Genomic DNA, 17,808 nt, shown 5'->3' with positions numbered 1-17,808 from the left:
GATTTCAAAGGCAGAATGACACACAGAGTGATAGAGACCTTCCATCCACTGGTGCACTTCCCTAGTGGTCACAATGGCTGGGGCTGTGCTAGGTGGATGTCAGGATGCAAGAAATGCATCCGGGTCTCCCACGTGGGTGACAGGGGTCCAAGCATTTGCCTCATCTTTTCTTGCCTTCCCAAGCTTATTAGAGAAGAGCTGGATCAGAAGCAGAGCAGCTGGAACTGGAGCTGCATTGCACATTTGTGGATGCACAAATGTGGATGCACTGGGATGCACATTTGTGGGAGGCTGCTCAATCGGCTGCACCACAACGCCAGCTCCACCACGGATCATTTTCTTAAAACAGTAACTGATCAATGTAGCTTAGATCTGTAGTGGTTACTGCTGGTAGTGCAAGACTCTGGCTGACATTATGAAAATAGAAACAGTGTGATTATTTTGTTATGCTCAGCCTTTCTCAGCGCAGCCTTGGAAGACACTACAGTGACATCAAGAACATCGGTTGAGAAATAAATCGTAGAAAGCCAAGACCTGTGAAAGTGATGTAGTCAGTACTGACTGCTTTGAAATGTTTCAAGAGAACAGAGTCACTGAGTCACAATAGATCAGGAAAATGCTACAAGGGAGGCCAGGACACATTTAAAATGCCAGGAACTGGATTTGCTAAGTTAGATATTTTTTTAAAATGAAAACATCTGTAGAACTACAACTGGCAAGTGCATTTAGATCTAGTCAAATTTTCTTGCTTGCCTTTGAGGAAAATGGGACATAGTTCACAGTTCTTTCACTTACTTCTGCGTTTGTATTCTTCCCATTCACTTTTTCTACTCCTTTCTATCTTCTAGACACTCTGAATGTAAACTGTGGCTGTGTGGCAGCAGGCTTTGCTGTATGCAATAGTTCAGGAACAGTGACCAGGAGCAGTAATGACTGCCGCATGTACTGGTGTTCCGCAGTACAATCACAGGAGGAGTTCGAATCCACAGTCCACTGAAAACATCCTTAAAATCTTTCCTCCTGGGGCTGGCCTGTGGCACAGTGGGCAGAGCCACCGCCTGTGATGCCAGCATCCCATATGGATGCTGCTTTGAGATCCAGCTGCTCTATTTCCCTGCTCACGCTTGGCCAAGCAGAAGATGGTGGGCCCTTGTCACCCACACAGGAGACCCAGAAGAAGCTCTTGGATTTGGCCTGGTGCAGCCCTGGCTGTTGCAATCATCTGGGGAGTGAACTAGTAGATGGGAGATGCTCCCCTCTCTCTCTCTGTAACTCTGAATTTCATATAAATCTTAAAAATCTTTCCCTTTCATATTTTTGTAATTTTTCTGATAACCCATACTTAACAGCCTCTTTTCTGCACCATTCCTTGTCAATCTCACTGAAAGTCTTGCCAAAATTAAGTTCCCTCGTGTTTCTCTATTCTTCCCCACAAATGTCCTTGAATTTTCAATATTTAGTTCTTCTACCTGTGGTAGATTGTTCCCTTTCCAACTTACCTGATCCTCTCCTGCTTTTCTCGACACATCAACTTTTTCCATAACTGACAGCTAGGCCCTTGAGAGAAGGCCAGACATAAGCTACCAGAGATGAAAGCTTTTTGTAAGGAGACAGTTTATAGATTGGGGAGTAAAGAGATAAAGTCCACCCTGGGCTTGACCCAGCACCCCCATGTCTCTTCAAACTCAAAGTCAGTATCAGCCTGAGAACGCTGTCGCTTTCCATCTTTGCAACTCCAAATGGACTTGGCTTCTCCGACAATCTTTCTCATTTTCATCCTCTCACAGCCCATTTTTCCAGGGCCTTAGCCCACATTCCCTCTGCTCGACCCCTGCTGTTCTTTTCCTCTGCCTATTCCTTAAACTTGCTGGTAGTTCCTGAAGGTATGGCTTGGAAATGTTTAAGATCCTGAGAAATGCAGGGTGGTTTGTTATTAGAATACTGTGTGTGTGTGTGTGTGTATGTGTGTGTGTAGGGGAGTGGGAGGATCTTTTGGTAAATAAAGCAAATGTAGCTCTCGGCATGCAGAAGCAAGAGGTTCACATTTTCATTATTTCAAGAGTGCAGCACATTTTTTGAACCTGAGAATGTTTTCTCATTACTCAATGCATTTTGCTGAGAAATGTAGCCCCTGAGACTGGAAGCAAATGGGCTTCCAAGGCACGGTCCAGGTATCAGTATTCCTTCCATCCTAGCCTAGGCAGTTGCCTAGTAACACCTAAGTGAATCTATCAGCTCCACTCTAAATCGAATCGTTCTCTGACCTGTCTTCGCAATGTTGTAACTCTTCTCCTGGGAGAGTCCGACCTTGGGTCAGCAGCAATTCTGTTCCAGTTATTAATTGCCTTCTTTGTAAGTGAAGGTGATAAAAAATGCTCTCAAGATTTAAAAGATATAAAAGAGCAAGTCATGAGCCACTCAGAGGTATAAAGGGCAGCTTGAAACACCACCATCCAGCTGCCACTGAAACCCAACGGGTAACTCCATCCACGGCGACTATCTTCTGAACACATACATAAAAACCAGACTGACATAAAATGAACTTGATGGAAGAAAGTCAAGTCAATGACCAACTCTTCTGAGTCCTATTTTACTGATAAGCAAATAGGTTCCAAGAGGGAAGGGCGCTGTGTCTAGTATCACACAACATTAAAGCAGCAATGGCAGTAGGGCCCGGTGATCTCTTACTATGGTTCTCACTTGGCTGTGTCAGTGTGTTCAAAAACACCAGCCCTTGAGTTATAGATGAGGGTTCTGCAAGGACCACAGACGAAAGCAGGGTTCCTTGAACAAAGGATTTGAGCAAGCGCAAGGTAGGGCAACGTGACATCTCTTTACTGGTAGACGTCGTAGAGTCTTCAGTATGCTACTGTGCACTGTTAATCTCTAACAGGCATCATTGGGTGTGTATCCCACAATTTGGCCGCACAACAAACCTCACTGCATGTATATTTTATGACATCTTTTAGACCAGAAATCCTCAAATTGCTTTCTGAACTAGACATTGAACACTTGTGTCCTGTTATGATGGAACTGACCAAATCTATTGTTTTGACCTTGTGTCATACAAGAAGAGCTTATATGAATTCAAATACCCGGTGAGGTAGGCTTACTGAACCTGCAGTAGGTATGGTACCTATGATGTACCACGGGATCCCTCCACCTCCACGGTAACCTAAGCCACCATCTCTCCTGATTTTTATTTTTATCTATAACTGCTTTCTTCTTGTTTGCTTTCAGGAGGCAAAGAAAAGGCTATTTGATGGATTTCCGTTCTCCCACACCGCTAGCCCCGCCAGGGGGCGCTGGACGTACAGGTCTCAGCCCCGCGAGCTCCGGGGAAGGCAGTGGTGGGCCCCCGCACCTCGGCAGCTCCAGGCCTGACCGCGGGCCACCTGCACCCTAGGAGCTGAGCACAGGCTGCTCCAGGTGCTGCTAGCGCGGGGCAGCCAGCCGGGAGAGCGCAGGGACTCCAGAAGAGGAAGTCAAAATCTGCGCGGTTCTGCAGGTCTGCGAAGAGCTGGCCACAGGCTGGGGTCGGACCCGCAGCCGGGCAAAGGGCAGGGTGACGTCCCTGGCGCGCCCGAGGCGGCGCGAAGTTGTCCGTGCGCAGCGTGCAAGTAGGCCTCTAACTGGTTGCTTAGTCGTGCTTTTGTTCCTCCAAGACATGTTCTAGTCATTAACCTGTGGACTTTTTTTTAATATTTTCAAACACATAGCAGCATCCACCAGATGCACATTCGTATTTTAACATTTATTTACTTGAAAGTCATTGCTACAGAGAGGCAGAGGGAGATAGAGAAAGAGAGAGAGAAGTCTGAAGTCTTCCACCCTCTGGTTCACTCCCCAGATGGCCGCAATGGCCAGAGCTGCGCTGATCTGAAGCCAGGAGACTCCCCCAGGTCTCCCACGTGGGTGCAGGGGCCCAAGGACTTGGGCCATCTCCTACTGCTTTCCTAGGCCATAGCAGAGAGCTAGATCTGAAGTGGAGCAGCAGGGACTCGAACCAGCGTCCATATGGGATGCCAGCACTGCAGGCAACAGCTTTACCCACTAGGCCACATTACCAACACTGTGAACTCCTAAAATCATAAAGGAGTGCATGTTCTTCCCCCTATCAACCACTTCCCAGGATCTTCACCCAGCCACTGAGGTGCAGGCCTTCCTGACCCCATCTGCTGTTGTCTTTTCTCTATCCCACAATGCCACAGTCAGTGTAGCCGGTCTTTCTTCCTTGAACAGAAGCCAATTCTACCGTAAGGATGTCTGAATTTCATTCTCTGCCTACCTCATTGTCCAGACTGAAGCCAAGAGCCTGGGACTCCATCCAGGACTCCCCTGTGTGTGGCAGGAGCCCAAGCACTTGTGCCATCTTTTGCAGCCTTCCTAGGCATGTTAGCAGGGAACCAGATCAAAAGCATCATTGGGACAGCTGACATTGCAAGCAGCGCCTTAGCCCCCCTCTATCATGCCAGTCCCTGGAGTCACTTTCAGTGAGCCCTCACTCATTTCCAATTAGTGGATGTTAATGCTTCAGGAATGCTATGGTAAAACACTGCCCTGCATGGTCAACAGCCACATTACTTAATGAGAGTTGTGAGATTCTGAAGATGAAAAGAACCATAAGAGCTTATCTGGGCCTATTTGTAGACATTCTGTGCAGGTGACAACTCTTCTGAATATCCTACAGCTCCTAGTCACACTTCCATCACCGAGTTCCACACTCCCGGCTTTGGGTCTGGCCCTGCCTTAGCCACTGTGGCCATTTAGGGAGTGAACCTTTCTCTCCTTCTCTACCATTCTGCCTTTCAAATAAAATAAGTCAACCTTTTTTATATATACCATCATTAACTCAACGATCTTAGTATTATAAATCTAGTTCCATGAAGGCAAAGCCAGTATTTTTCTATTTTTGAAAATAGTTAACATGTGTCTACTTTGCACAAGAGACTAAGAAAGAAATGTACTGGGTATTATTTTCTACTCAGCAATAAAAACGTATGATATCCAACCCTTTATAACTGAATACCACATCTGCACTTCCTAGGAGAAAATGAAACAAATATGACAAAAAAGAAAATTTACAAACTCAAAGTAACTGTTCCCAAGCCTGGTGGATTATGAGAATCATCCTCAGGGATTCTGCTAGGAATGTAAACACCTGGCCCCCGGAACCTGGTATCTTAGAATCTCTGGCAGCAGGGCCCAAGCGTGCGTATTGCATTTGTGATATGATCCCCTGGTCCAAGGACACCATTGCACTTGCATTACCCACTTCCTGGTGTCTTCATCACAAAGGGGCTGTAGCCAGAGAGCCTTCCGAGCTCCACGTTCTCCAGTGGGACTGAAATCACACTCACGTGGAAGCACAATTGACTTCTGGTGTGTTGAATGAAAGCTACAGTAGGCTTAGCAGAGTTTAAAAAGACCCCTCTCCATTCCCAGGCTATGGCAGTTAAGCTTTGCTTGCAATCCCTGCATCCCATGTCAGATGGATTAAAGCCCTCGTTTCATTTCAAATTCCAGCTTTCTGCTCATGTGCACCCTGGTAGGAGGCAGATGGCAGCTCAGGTGTGTGGGCTGCTGTCACATGTACATGAAACCAACTGAGTTCCCGGCTCTTTGCTTCTGTGTCGCTGTTGTAGGCATTGAGGATTAAACCAACGGATGGAAGATCTGTCTATTTGTCTCTGTGTCTCTCTGCTTTTTAAGTAGTTTAAAAAGTTAAATTTTTAAGAAGATTCTCCCACTTATTAACAGTTAATGGACATGGAGAATTTTATTGGGGTGATGTAAATGTTCTGAAACTGATCTATGGTGATGCAAATTTACAACTTGATTCACTGTCAAAGAAATAACTGAATTTTATCAGGTGATTTAGAGTGAGACAATGATATGATATGTAAACTGTGGCTCCATAACATATTTTAAAAAGCAACTCCAGCACTCTGCTGAAGGCAGACCAGGCTAAAGCTTACACAAAGATCAACTGTAAAAATGGCTGAATTCTAGAAAGGATTCAATTCATTTAAAAAAAATTTTTTTTGAAAGAGTTACAGAGAGAGACATAGACAGAGACACATCTTTAATCTGCTGGTTCACTCCCCAAATGGCTACAATGGCCAGGGCAGGGCCAGGCCGAAGTCAGGAGCCCAGAGCTTCTTCTTGACCTCCCACATGGGTGCAGGGCCCAAACACTTGGGCCATCTTCTGCTGCTTTCCCAGGCGGGGCCCAGGATCAGAAGTGGAACAGCCAAGACTGGAATCAGTGCTGGTTTCTTAGGTGGCAGCTTTGCCCTATATACAAAAATGCCTGCCCCAGATTCAATTACTGGTTTCTCATATCAGTATCAGATCCCTCTTGAAGAACCTATCTTCTGGCTGAGATAGAGATATCAACGTATTTGTGAATACCTTGAATCACAAGAATCCCAACATAATCCAAACCCTCTGAACTTTGAGAAGAGGAGTATGTCCCTTTGCTTGAAGGCTATGCAGAAACTCACAATGAAGCAGGTGTTTTATGAAATAAGGCGGGACTTTCTCAGGGTCTGTCCTCATCTTTCTCCTGGAGATCAAACCAATATCCAGAATTAAATCGCATCATGATCCAACTGGCAGAAGTTACACATGTGCTCAACGAGAAGAGGTATGCTAATCAAATGAAACCACACATGTGGTCTCACATTTCTGTCTCAGCTTCACACAAAGAACCAGAGAAAACACCTCACTTCAGAGTTAACCCCAGTGCTAGATCAAGGTGTTGAAAGATGGCGTATAAAGTGTTTTTTGTTGTTGTTTTTTTTTTTGTTTGTTTGTTTTTTGTTTTTGTTTTTGTTTTTGTTTTGACAGGCAGAGTGGACAGTGAGAGAGACAGAGAGAAAGGTCTTCCTTTTGCCGTTGGTTCACCCTCCAATGGCCGCTGCGGCCGGCGCACTGCGCTGATCCGATGGCAGGAGCCAGGTGCTTCTCCTGGTCTCCCATGGGGTGCAGGGCCCAAGTACTTGGGCCATCCTCCACTGTACTCCTGGGCCACAGCAGAGAGCTGGCCTGGAAGAGGGGCAACCGGGACAGAATCCGGCACCCCGACTGGGACTAGAACCAGGTGTGCCGGCACAAGGTGGAGGATTAGCCTAGTGAGCCGCGGCACCGGCCATAAAGTTAGATAAGTAATGATTTATTGGTATGGGGGCACTGTTCTCAGACAAGACTTAAACCCTGTAAAAGATTTCTATAGATGTTAGTCATATGTTGCCAAAGCAAATCTTGGAAGCTTAAGGGTTGGGGATGATCAGCCTCACATAAAACAAAGCTAACACAATTGCCTGGCAAACTGCAGAGAATAGAATCCAAAGGCTCCAAGAAGTAGGTGTGCCAGAATATTTCTACTGTGTATCTGAAAACTTGTTAACTGTTATGTGCCTCCTAAGGCCTCAGAGGACATTCTGTTCACCATTGCATGAGGAAATGCACAGAAGAGGGGCTCATAGGTGGCAGCCTCTGCAGATGACGCTTCAGCAGAAACTGCCATGACAAAGCTGGACTTTCTAGCAAGCAGTGATGGGGTACCATGTGCTACCAAGGTACTAAAGCCACAGAGCAGTACTTCGCCATCATAAGCAGAATGGGAAGAATTACTTCCAGCAGCATCAAGGTCACATTGGCAGCTAAACAAAGAACTAAAGTCTGACCTTCAAGATTCTTTGGAAACAGCTGATACATGATGTCCCTGGGAGACTTGAATAATTTCATATAAAATGGAATTTTGTTTTTTTCATATACTTCTTTTCCATGAACTTTTTAAAGAGTCCTCACGTATGTGGGCACCACCCTTCCCACCCCCCCCAAAAAAAATCACAGTCCCTGCCATTATCAGACTTGAGGTTTCTCAGGCCCAGAAACCAATGATGGAAATGGAAAAAAGACCAGGTGCCCTTAAAGAAAAGGCCCTACAACACTAAGGCAAGTGTATACAGTGGGGATTTCAACCTGTCCTTTCTCAGAAATATCTCTGTGTAAAGGACTACCCAGTTCTTTCTACAGGGTCCAAGTTGGTGCTGATATTTAGAGAAGAAAATTGTTACTGTGGCCCACCTGAGGGGTTAAGTAATAATAAATGCATTTTTGCTCAGGTCTCATGACTTGCTTGGGTCTAACTTTTTCCCAGACCAACTAGTAGACTTGTCTCCAGACATAGTAGAAAGAACATAAATAGTAGTTAGAAGAACCTTCACATTGATTTCTTATGCTATAGTAAGAACTCCATAGAAGAAAATATCAAGTAGAAACCACAATCAACTTCTCCATGCCTAGCTCCACTGCCCACAGTGAACAAGGCCAGGCCAGTTTTCTCCTGTGAGTAGCAAGGACCCATACACTCAAGCCATCAACTCCTGCCCTTTTGACTCTGTTAGCAGAAAGCTGAAATCTGGAGTAGAGCTGGGACTAGAAGCTGGACATTCTGATAAGGGACATGGACATCCAAACCTGGGACTTCATGCTGTGCCAAACACCTGCCCTTCCCCCGCAATCTCAAACTTAGAATCCTAGAGAAGCTCAAGTTGAACAGAGCCATCTTAACCTGAGGAGCAAGTGGTTCTGAACAAGGGGAAGGCTGGGCCCCAAGACACTGAAACCTGCACCTAGGTCACCCTCCCCAGAACGACTCCGCAGGACAGCCCCTGGGCAGCTCACGCCCCAGAGCTCTCCCACGCCCTGCAGGAAGGCTGGACTGGTCCTCCTTGCTGCTGTGCTTCATGCTCTTGCATAGATCCCTTCCTATACCCTCTCCTGAGGCTGTCTGTCTACTACTCCTATCCTAAGACAGAATGATTCCAACATGAGGTAGCTCTTCTTTTGCCTCATAAAATCCAGGGAAGAGGTAGTTCCAGGACAACTTGGGAAGGCCCACGTTACCAGGGACTTGGGATCTTCTTTCTGCCTTCCTTCTTCCTTAGTTCATGGCTGACCTTCTTTATGCAACAAACTCCCATATTACCTAAGCATCTGCTGAATGATATCCTTTTTCCTTAACAATACATTCCATGCAACCCTGGATATCAGTCAAATGGGATCCTTACTTTAAAGGTTCATTTAAAGTGAAATTAGTTCGTAGGAGAGGGACTGAAGGCAGATAGAAATAACCTCCAAGGAGGGACCATGGGAAAGAAGTTGTGATATATAACTTAAGCAACCAAAAAAAAAAAATAAGGAAATTCTTTTCAATGATCTTCATATGTAAAAACAATTACACTTATGCCCGTATACTAGGGGTCTTGCATAGTGAAAGAAAACCATGAATAAATTTCACACCAAGATACACTTACCACTACATTTATTTTTCGGTGAACTTTCTGCAGTACTTTCATATCAATGAGAAAACAATGTGGGATTGATCTGCAAAAGACAATAGAAAAAATTTTGGTTCTATGAAAAACACTTTTCTCATCATCACAGTAACTCACAGGTATTCCTAGACAGTAATTAGTTTCCTGTCACTGGAAGATAGTACTGAGTTCTGCAATGATAGAGGTATGCAAGCAAAATTCTACATGAGAGTGCAGAGAACAAGATCTGCACAGATGTGGATCCTAATTTTTACTCTGGCAATTATTTGTTGCTGTTTCTTAACATTTATGAGCCAAGTTTTCATTTCTAAAGGTGGTTCTCATTTTATCAAACAATTTAGAAACAATTAAGAAAACCATACCAAAGTCTTTCAAAGAAATGATAGATGACCTCATTCGGTGGGCATATTGACGTGGAGTAATCATTAGCTAGGCAAAGAGGGAAAGATGGGCATGATAATTTGTCTTGCAATTCTGTGCCTCCAAAATGTCAATTTCCCTTTCAGCAATGTCTAAGTATGAGGCTCAGTGAAAAAGGCTGCCTAACAAACAATGTAACCCAGTCACGGAGGGAGAATTCAATTGAACAGAACTCTACTTACTCACCACCTATCAACCCTATACCCGGGTCAGCATCCTTGTTAGATGGAGAATTACAACTCCTGGACACTCCAGTTCTGCTGACCTGTTTTCCTATTTATACTCATATTTGGCACAAACTCTAGAGACAGTGATGGGTTGTAAAAGGCAAGACAGGCAGAGAAAACAACATCTGGGAGCGAAGTCTGAGGCCAATAATGACTAGCATTTAGGGATTTCCGTATGTTGAACTCACGTGTACCTTTTTAGAACTGGTATCCCAGTGTAAAATACAATGGACTTGGGAAGGATCATGTCAGAATCCTATTACAGTTGTTCCTTGATATCTGTGGAGGCACTAACTCCAGGACCACTGCCTCCTCAGAGAACAAAAACCAAGAAACTCATGTCCCTTATATTAAATAACATACAACCTACACACAGCCTCCCGCATACTTGGATCATCTCAAAATACTTGATACATGTAAATGCTATGTAAATAGTTGCTGTACTTTAGGGAATAAGTAGAGGTTCAGCACAGGTGCATGGTTTTTAAAAAATTTTCAGTGTGTGGTTGGTTGAATCCATCGACATGGAATCTTCACAGAGGACCAACTGTATCCAGCTTCAAAGAAGTAAGATAACTTACTCTTTAGAAGCCTAGATCGCTCCAAGTTCAAATGCTTTTGAAGCTCCAGGTTTAAAGATCAAGGACGATATTCAAGGGAATCAGGAATGTGTAAAATTCAAATTTTACAGCAATAATTCAGTTTTATGAACAGATAGAAATAGGCCCTTTTCATTAGAGCATGGAGCCATGAATAAGGACATCAGAGATTTGAAATTTCAAAGGGGTTATATCCCGGGTGTAGGCTGGGGGTTGTTCATACAAAATCAAGAGATGCCAATGTGAAGATGATGTCTGGGGAACTATGAGTGGAAGCTAAAGCTATGGCATCTGAAGTCAAAGTTGAAAGGAAAGCCCTGACACTTGCCTGTTCAGGAACCTTGAAAGGTCACTTTACAGGCCTCCGATTCCTTCCTGGAAAAATGGCCACCCCTTTGTTTTGGGTCTTTTTTTTTTTTTTTTCAGTTAACAGAATGAGATAATGAATGTAACTCCATCAGCACTTCACCTGGTCATCTATGCAGGGGACTTATCTCGGAAGATGGGGACTGTCATCTCCTGCTCAACAGTATTCCTAGACTACAGCCCTTACAAGGTACACACAAGAAGTGTCCCAGGTCCAAATAAGTGCCACCAACAAAAACTTCTGACTCTTAAATTACCCAACCCACATTGTGTCAGGTAGAGGAAGAAAAGCACAGTATCGCCAGCGCCGCGGCTCACTAGGCTAATCCTCCACCTTGCGGTGCCGGCACACCGGGTTCTAGTCCCGGTCGGGGCGCCGGATTCTGTCCCGGTTGCCCCTCTTCTGGTCCAGCTCTCTGCTGTGGCCAGGGAGTGCAGTGGAGGATGGCCCAAGTACTTGGGCCCTGCACCCCATGGGAGACCAGGAGAAGTACCTGGCTCCTGCCATCAGATCAGCATGGTGCGCTGGCCGCGGCAGCCATTGGAGGGTGAACCAACGGCAAAGGAAGACCTTTCTCTCTGTCTCTCTCTCACTGTCCACTCTGCCTGTCAAAACAAAAAACAAACAAACAAAAAACAAAAAAAGAAAAGCACAGTATCATTATTCTTCTTGGGTCCTCTGTCTGCCTTCATGGAGCTTAATCATTTTCACAGTGCATGCAGGACACTTGGGCCACAATCTGTGTGGTACAAATACGCATCATTGTACTTGGTCATACTCACAAAGTTTCCTGGCTTAAGGTCCTAGAATTAGAGAAGGAATGCCTAGTTTCAAGTCCTACCTCCACTTCTGAAACAGCTTCCTATCAGTGCACACCCTGGGATGCACCAAGTGATGCATCATGTGCTGTGTTTCTGCTACCTATGTGGGAGACCCAAATTTCAGTTCAAGTTGGGCCTGACCCAACTCCAACTGTAGTGGGCATTTGGGGAATGAACCAAGGAATGGAAGCTCTCTTTGACTTTCAAATAAAATAATAATAAAAAAACAGATTCTGGAATTTTAGGACTTTGGTTTTGTGTATTAAGGAGATTCTTCAGTTTGTTTAGATACTAATGGGATTCAGTACAAGTCAAATCAGATGTGATAACAAAACAATAAAGCAAATAAATGCCTTTGCATCTCAGTTTTGCTGCAAATACAGAGCTTTAAATCTTTGTCAACAAGTTATAGGAATCATACTACTAGAGTTTCAATGATTTTTATCAGCATTTTAAAATTTCTTTATACAATATTTTTCACTTTATGTTTCTGTGTGGGAGCAAACTGTTGAAATCTTTACTTAATGTATGCTAAACTGATCTTCTGTATATTAAGATAATCGAAAATGAATCTTGATGTGAATGGAAGGGGAGAGGGAGTGGGAAAGGGGAGGGTTGCGGGTGGGAGGGACGTTATGGGGGGGAAGCCATTGTAATCCATAAGCTGTACTTTGGAAATTTATATTCATTAAATAAAAGTTAAAACAAAAAACAAAAACAATTTCTTTATAAGTAAAGTTGAACAGGTTTTCCTTTGATTATTTTTTTATAGCCCTTGCTTAATGTTCCTACTGGACTATGTTCTTTTTACTTTTCATCTGTTGAATTTTTATTTAGTAGTATCATTAAGTCTTTGACATAATGTAATCTAAAAAATTTCTCAAAAAAGAAATGTTCACTTGAAAATCAAAGTGACCATTTTTGACACTAAATTTTTAAGTTTTATTTTCATTTTATTTGGAAAATAGACAGGGGAAGAGAGACTGAAAGAAAGAGATCTCCCATCCACAGACTCACTTCCCAAATGCCTCCAACAACTAGAGCTGGACCAGCCTGCAGACAGGAGCCTGCAACTCCACCCCAGCCTCCCACATAGGCAGCAGGCAAATAACTGGGTGTGCAGTCACCTGCTGCCTCCCAGGGTCCACTTCAGCAGGAAGATGGAACTCGATGCAGAGTCAGGATTTGACTGAGGTGCTCCAATATGAGATGCAGGTATCCCACACAGTGCTTCAACTGGTGTGCCAGATACCTGCCCCACACCCTGCATTCTATTTAATGTTAATATAAAGAGGACAAATTTTGTATAGTTCATAAATAGAATTCTAGGAGCAGTACAACTCTTCCTCTTTCCTTCCATCTTTCTTTCTGAATTTTTGAGATAACATTTTTAATTTACATTATGGTCAAGGCTTAGTGTTCTACTAAATAAGGAGTTCAACAAGTAAAAAGTAAAGAAACATAGCTCTGTAGGAATATAGGCAAGGCTATAAACAATAACCGAATAAAAATATTAATTTCACTCATATACAGTAAATATTAAAACCATAGTGGTATGCCATTCTTAACTATGACAAAGATATAAAATAAACTTATTTATTTGCAGCAAAACTGATGCAGGCATTTCTTTTTTTTCTTTTTCTTTAAATTTAGCTCGCACATATATATAGATAACATGTAGTGTTTCTCCTTTTGTGTCCTATTTACTTCACTCACCATGATGTCCTCAAGTTGCATTCATTTTTTTGCAAATGGTAGAATTTTATAGTTTATAACTCACTCAGTAACATTCCATGGTATATACATATCCTTTTTCTTTATCCATTCTTCTGATGATGGGCACCTTGGTTGATTCCATGTTTTGGCTACTGTGAACAGTACTGCTATAAACATGGTGGTACAGGTACCTCTTAGATATAATGCATTCATGTCTTTTGGGTATATGCCTAGAAACGGGATTGCTGGATCATATGGCAAGTTTTAAAGGAATCTATATTTTTTCCACAGTGCCTGCACTAAGGTTACATTCTTAGATTTTTAAAAAATAGGGATACTGTATTTATTGATATTTATTGGTTTTGCATAATTTCTTCATTTAATAGTTTGTCTTGAGTATTTTCCCATCCATTAAATGTTAACACACACACAGCAGTAAAGCAACCTGAGTCATTATTAAATAGGCTCTCAGTGTGATGCTATCCTCCACATAGAAAGTAGTCGTAAGACTGAGTAACTGAGCAGAAACCTCAACTTCTACCCACTAGAAGGGAGACAGAGTTCCTTGTTTAAGTGGACTGCCCACCAGAAGAATAATAAACATTCCAAGTTAGGACAAAGATGTTCTGGTGTTGTACTGTACAGTAGGCTGACTATAAACAAGGTATTGGACATTTTTTTAAAAAGCTGGAAAAATTAAGCGTTTTTGCCATAATAAAATTATGAATGTTTGTCAATCTAGATATGTTTACCCTTATTTGAACATTACATAACATAACCATGTATCAAAACATCCCATGGTTCCTCATAAATATGTATCATTTTGATCAGTTAATTTCTTGAAGAGGGAGGATGGGAGTGTGGGCAGGAGGAAGAGTAGGGTGAGAAGCACCACTATTCTCCTAAATCTGTATATGAAATACATGAAATTTGTTTTCCTTATATAAATGAAAACATTATGTAATAAACTTAAGTTGTTAAGTTTTAAAATATTTATAACAGAATTGGAGTCTAAAATGTTTCACTGAGAATATGCAGTATGTAATAAGTAAACTAAAAAAAGGGAAATGATTTATAGTCAAGAGAAAAATTAGTCAATTGTAATGGAAACAGGTTTCAAGACATTAGAATTCACAGACAAGAGCTTGGAAGAGACACTGAATCTACGGATCAGAGGGTACATCATGATGAATAAGGAGGTAGAGAAACTGGGAAGAAAGATCTAAGCTAAATGAAAGAATATAATGAAAATTCCGTAATAAAAATCAAATAGATAGAACAAAAACTTCTTTAGAAAGGCTTTAACTGCATATTGAGAGGATTAGTGGGCTTGAAGATAGATCAGCTTCTGAAGATTATTATCTCAAGATAGACAGAAAATCAATAGAAATTATCTAATATAAAGCCCAGAGGGAAAATAAACCAACAGGGCCTCACAGACGCATGGGATAACATCAAGGGGTATAAAACGTATACAGTGGCACCCATGCTGTACTACTAAAGCAACCACGGCTACAATCCTTAAATCTTCCAGTTCAACTGTAGCTGTGGCAAGCATCCAGAGAGTGCCACCACACAAGAAAGCCAACTACGTTGTGCGTGCCTGGCAGCACTGTCCCAAGAAGCAAAGTGGCTGTGGTGGGCATAATACTGGACTTCCAGAAAGAAGCTCAAACTATGAAGATGAGAGCAAGGCTTGACTTCATTGAATGTAATTGCAGACATCTGAGAAGTCCATTGAGATGTAAGAGTTTTTGAACTGGGAGAAGACAAGAAGATACAGGACCAGTGATCCAATTACTTCTTCACTCAGTCTTCTTATGGGCTTACAGGCATGACATCTAGTAGCAAAAAACACTTCAATCCTAGATTATGATTCCATCATTCTCAAGGACCCATAGTGCCTTGAGGAAAAAGCTGACCCCAGGGCTGGGAGTGACAGAGTCCAACAAGAGCCTAGAATATGATCAAACAATGACTAATGTATGCCAGTGGACCAGTGAAAGGAATTCCCTCTGATCACATCTGGGAACATTTGAGGAAAAATAATTCATAATTTATGAACATATTTCATCCAATAAATAAGAATCCATGTATAATACTTACATAAGTGAGAAAATGAATAAGGATATGTAAAAATCATTCTTATACCACGTGCCATCTAAAATGTATAGGGAGAGATTTAAACTCACCATAGCAATAATTGTTTCAGGCTAGAATCATTCACTGATACTAAAACTAATGGATGGATGCTTGACAGGGAACACGAGGTCTTCAGTTTGAAAGTATTAACACCCACAAATTACAAAATGAAAACTAGTACCTTGGTCTCAGCAAATGTGGTCATCAAAGGTACTATGGCAACAAGAGAGCCCAGTTGACATCACGTGCCTACTGATTTATAGAAAATGAGTTTTTGTGATATTCCTGACAAAAATGTGTGACGCAAATTCAGTAATGAAGCATAAAGAAAATATTTATGAAAGACACACGAAGAACATTTTACAAAAATTAAACATACTAAGACCATTCAAGACAAGAAAAATCAGTAGAATGCTCTAGACGAAAGGAAATTGCAGAGACTTGATGACCAAATGAAACATATAACTAGAAATAACTTGCATCAGAGGGGATTTTTTGTTTGCTTTTCTTTTGTTAGAAAGCATTTTTAGTGAAGCAATTGGCCAATTTCGAGTAAGATCCATATATTGGATAATACTCTACATGCTGTATAACTTAATGTTAATTTTGTGATTTACTGGGGCCAGCCTTATAGCATATTGAGTCAAGCTGCTGCCTACAAGGCTGGCATTCCATATGGGCACGGGTTCAAGGCCCTGCTGTTTCACTTCTGAGCAAGCTCCCTGTTAACGTGCCTGAGAAAGCAGAGGAAGACGGCCCAGGTGGGCCTGTGCACTGACACGAGGAACCCGGATGAAACTCCAGGCTCCCGGCTTTGACCTGCTCCTGCTCTGGCCATTGTGGCCTTTTGGGGAGTAAATTGGCAGATGGAAGATCTCTCTCTCCCTCTCTTTACATCTTTAAAACAATTACACTGTGGGCATGAAAGAATATCCTTGCTTACAGGAAATAAGCAGAGTTATACTTAGGAGTTAAGGGTAGAATATCCATCACAGAGGATACAGCATTGAGTTCAGGAAAATATTCATATTCTGTTATGTAATATTTACATTTTTAAATATTTATTTTATTTGAAAGACAGTTACAGAGAGAGAGAAAGAGAGATGTCTTCCATCTGCTGGTTCACTCCCCAGTTGGCTGCAGTGGCCAGAGCTGAGCCAATCCAAAGTCAGGAGCCAAGAAATTCTTCCGGGTCTCCCACATGGGTGCAGGGTCCCAAGGACTTGGACCATCCTCTACTACCTTCCCAGGCCATAGCAGAGAGTTGGATTGGAAGAGGAGCAGCCAGGACTAGAACCAGTGCCCATATGGGATATCAACGCTTCAGGCCAGAGCTTTAACCCACAGCACCACAGTGCCAGCCCCTATATTATAAATGTGTTTATAGAGAAGGAGAAGATTAATAACAAAGCACATGTGTGAAAATACCAATGCCTGGATTTTATTATTTTTCCAATTTTTATATAAATCTGAAGTTAATTTAAAATAAAGAAAGTAAAAGGGAAAATATGCTAATAAATTTAACAAAAACACAACAGTGAAAAGCCTTAAATGTCTTAATTGGTAAAATGTAGAGAAATGAAAGTCTGAAGACTCCTTTGCCTACGTAAAGAAATCCAGTTCATTATTAAAAACTTTCTCCAAAAGGAAATGCTAGGCCTGGTGAATGTTGTCATTTAAGGAAGAAAGAATACCAGTATTACACAAGTTAGTTCACAGAGAAAAACAACCCCTCCCACCTCATTTTATAGAGCCAGCACACTATGATACAGATAGCTAATAAAGATGGTCAAAAAAAATTTAGACTACTATGCCTTGTAAACATTTCAAAAAATTCTCAAGTGGAAACCTTCCTTTTAGAAAATAGACATGGGAATATCTGGGGTTAAGCAGGCATGATGTCTGCAAACCAACTGTTAAGACATCCATGTGAATGCCTCTCGACCCCTGGTGATGAAACAGTGAAGAAAACAAGATACAATGCAAGCTAATCAGTCAGATCGAAGGTACGCAGGATTACCTTGGACTTTTCTTCTAAGTCCTGTAATTTGATATTTTGTTGAGAGAAATACTATCAGTTTAACAATGCATATTTAACTTACCAGTATATCAAAGATTACTTCGAAAATGTTGTATACTACACAACACATAAACACAGCTTTATTAAAC

At 42.2% G+C, this 17,808-nt stretch overlaps 1 protein-coding gene across 31 annotated transcripts in view; it reads right to left on the bottom strand.

Annotated features, from left to right (window-relative positions):
• Window positions 1-17,808, bottom strand: part of LOC138850199 (uncharacterized) — a 458,403-nt gene that overhangs the window by 166,250 nt on the left and 274,345 nt on the right. For all 31 annotated transcript variants that reach the window (XR_011389855.1, XR_011389857.1, XR_011389860.1 and 28 more), the window contains one exon: window positions 9,327-9,396. Coding sequence is in view for 5 of the 31 variants with exons in the window: in XM_070076345.1 (XP_069932446.1) it covers window positions 9,327-9,396 (70 nt within the window). In the remaining 26 variants the exon portion in view is untranslated. The remainder of the gene's footprint in view (window positions 1-9,326; window positions 9,397-17,808) is intronic.

The sequence above is a fragment of the Oryctolagus cuniculus genome, chromosome 6, assembly GCF_964237555.1.
Source record: "Oryctolagus cuniculus chromosome 6, mOryCun1.1, whole genome shotgun sequence".
In the NCBI taxonomy this organism is placed as follows: Eukaryota; Metazoa; Chordata; class Mammalia; order Lagomorpha; family Leporidae; genus Oryctolagus; species Oryctolagus cuniculus.
The sequence above is the reverse complement of the archived record's forward strand: the minus strand, read 5'-3'. Positions and strand labels throughout refer to the sequence as shown.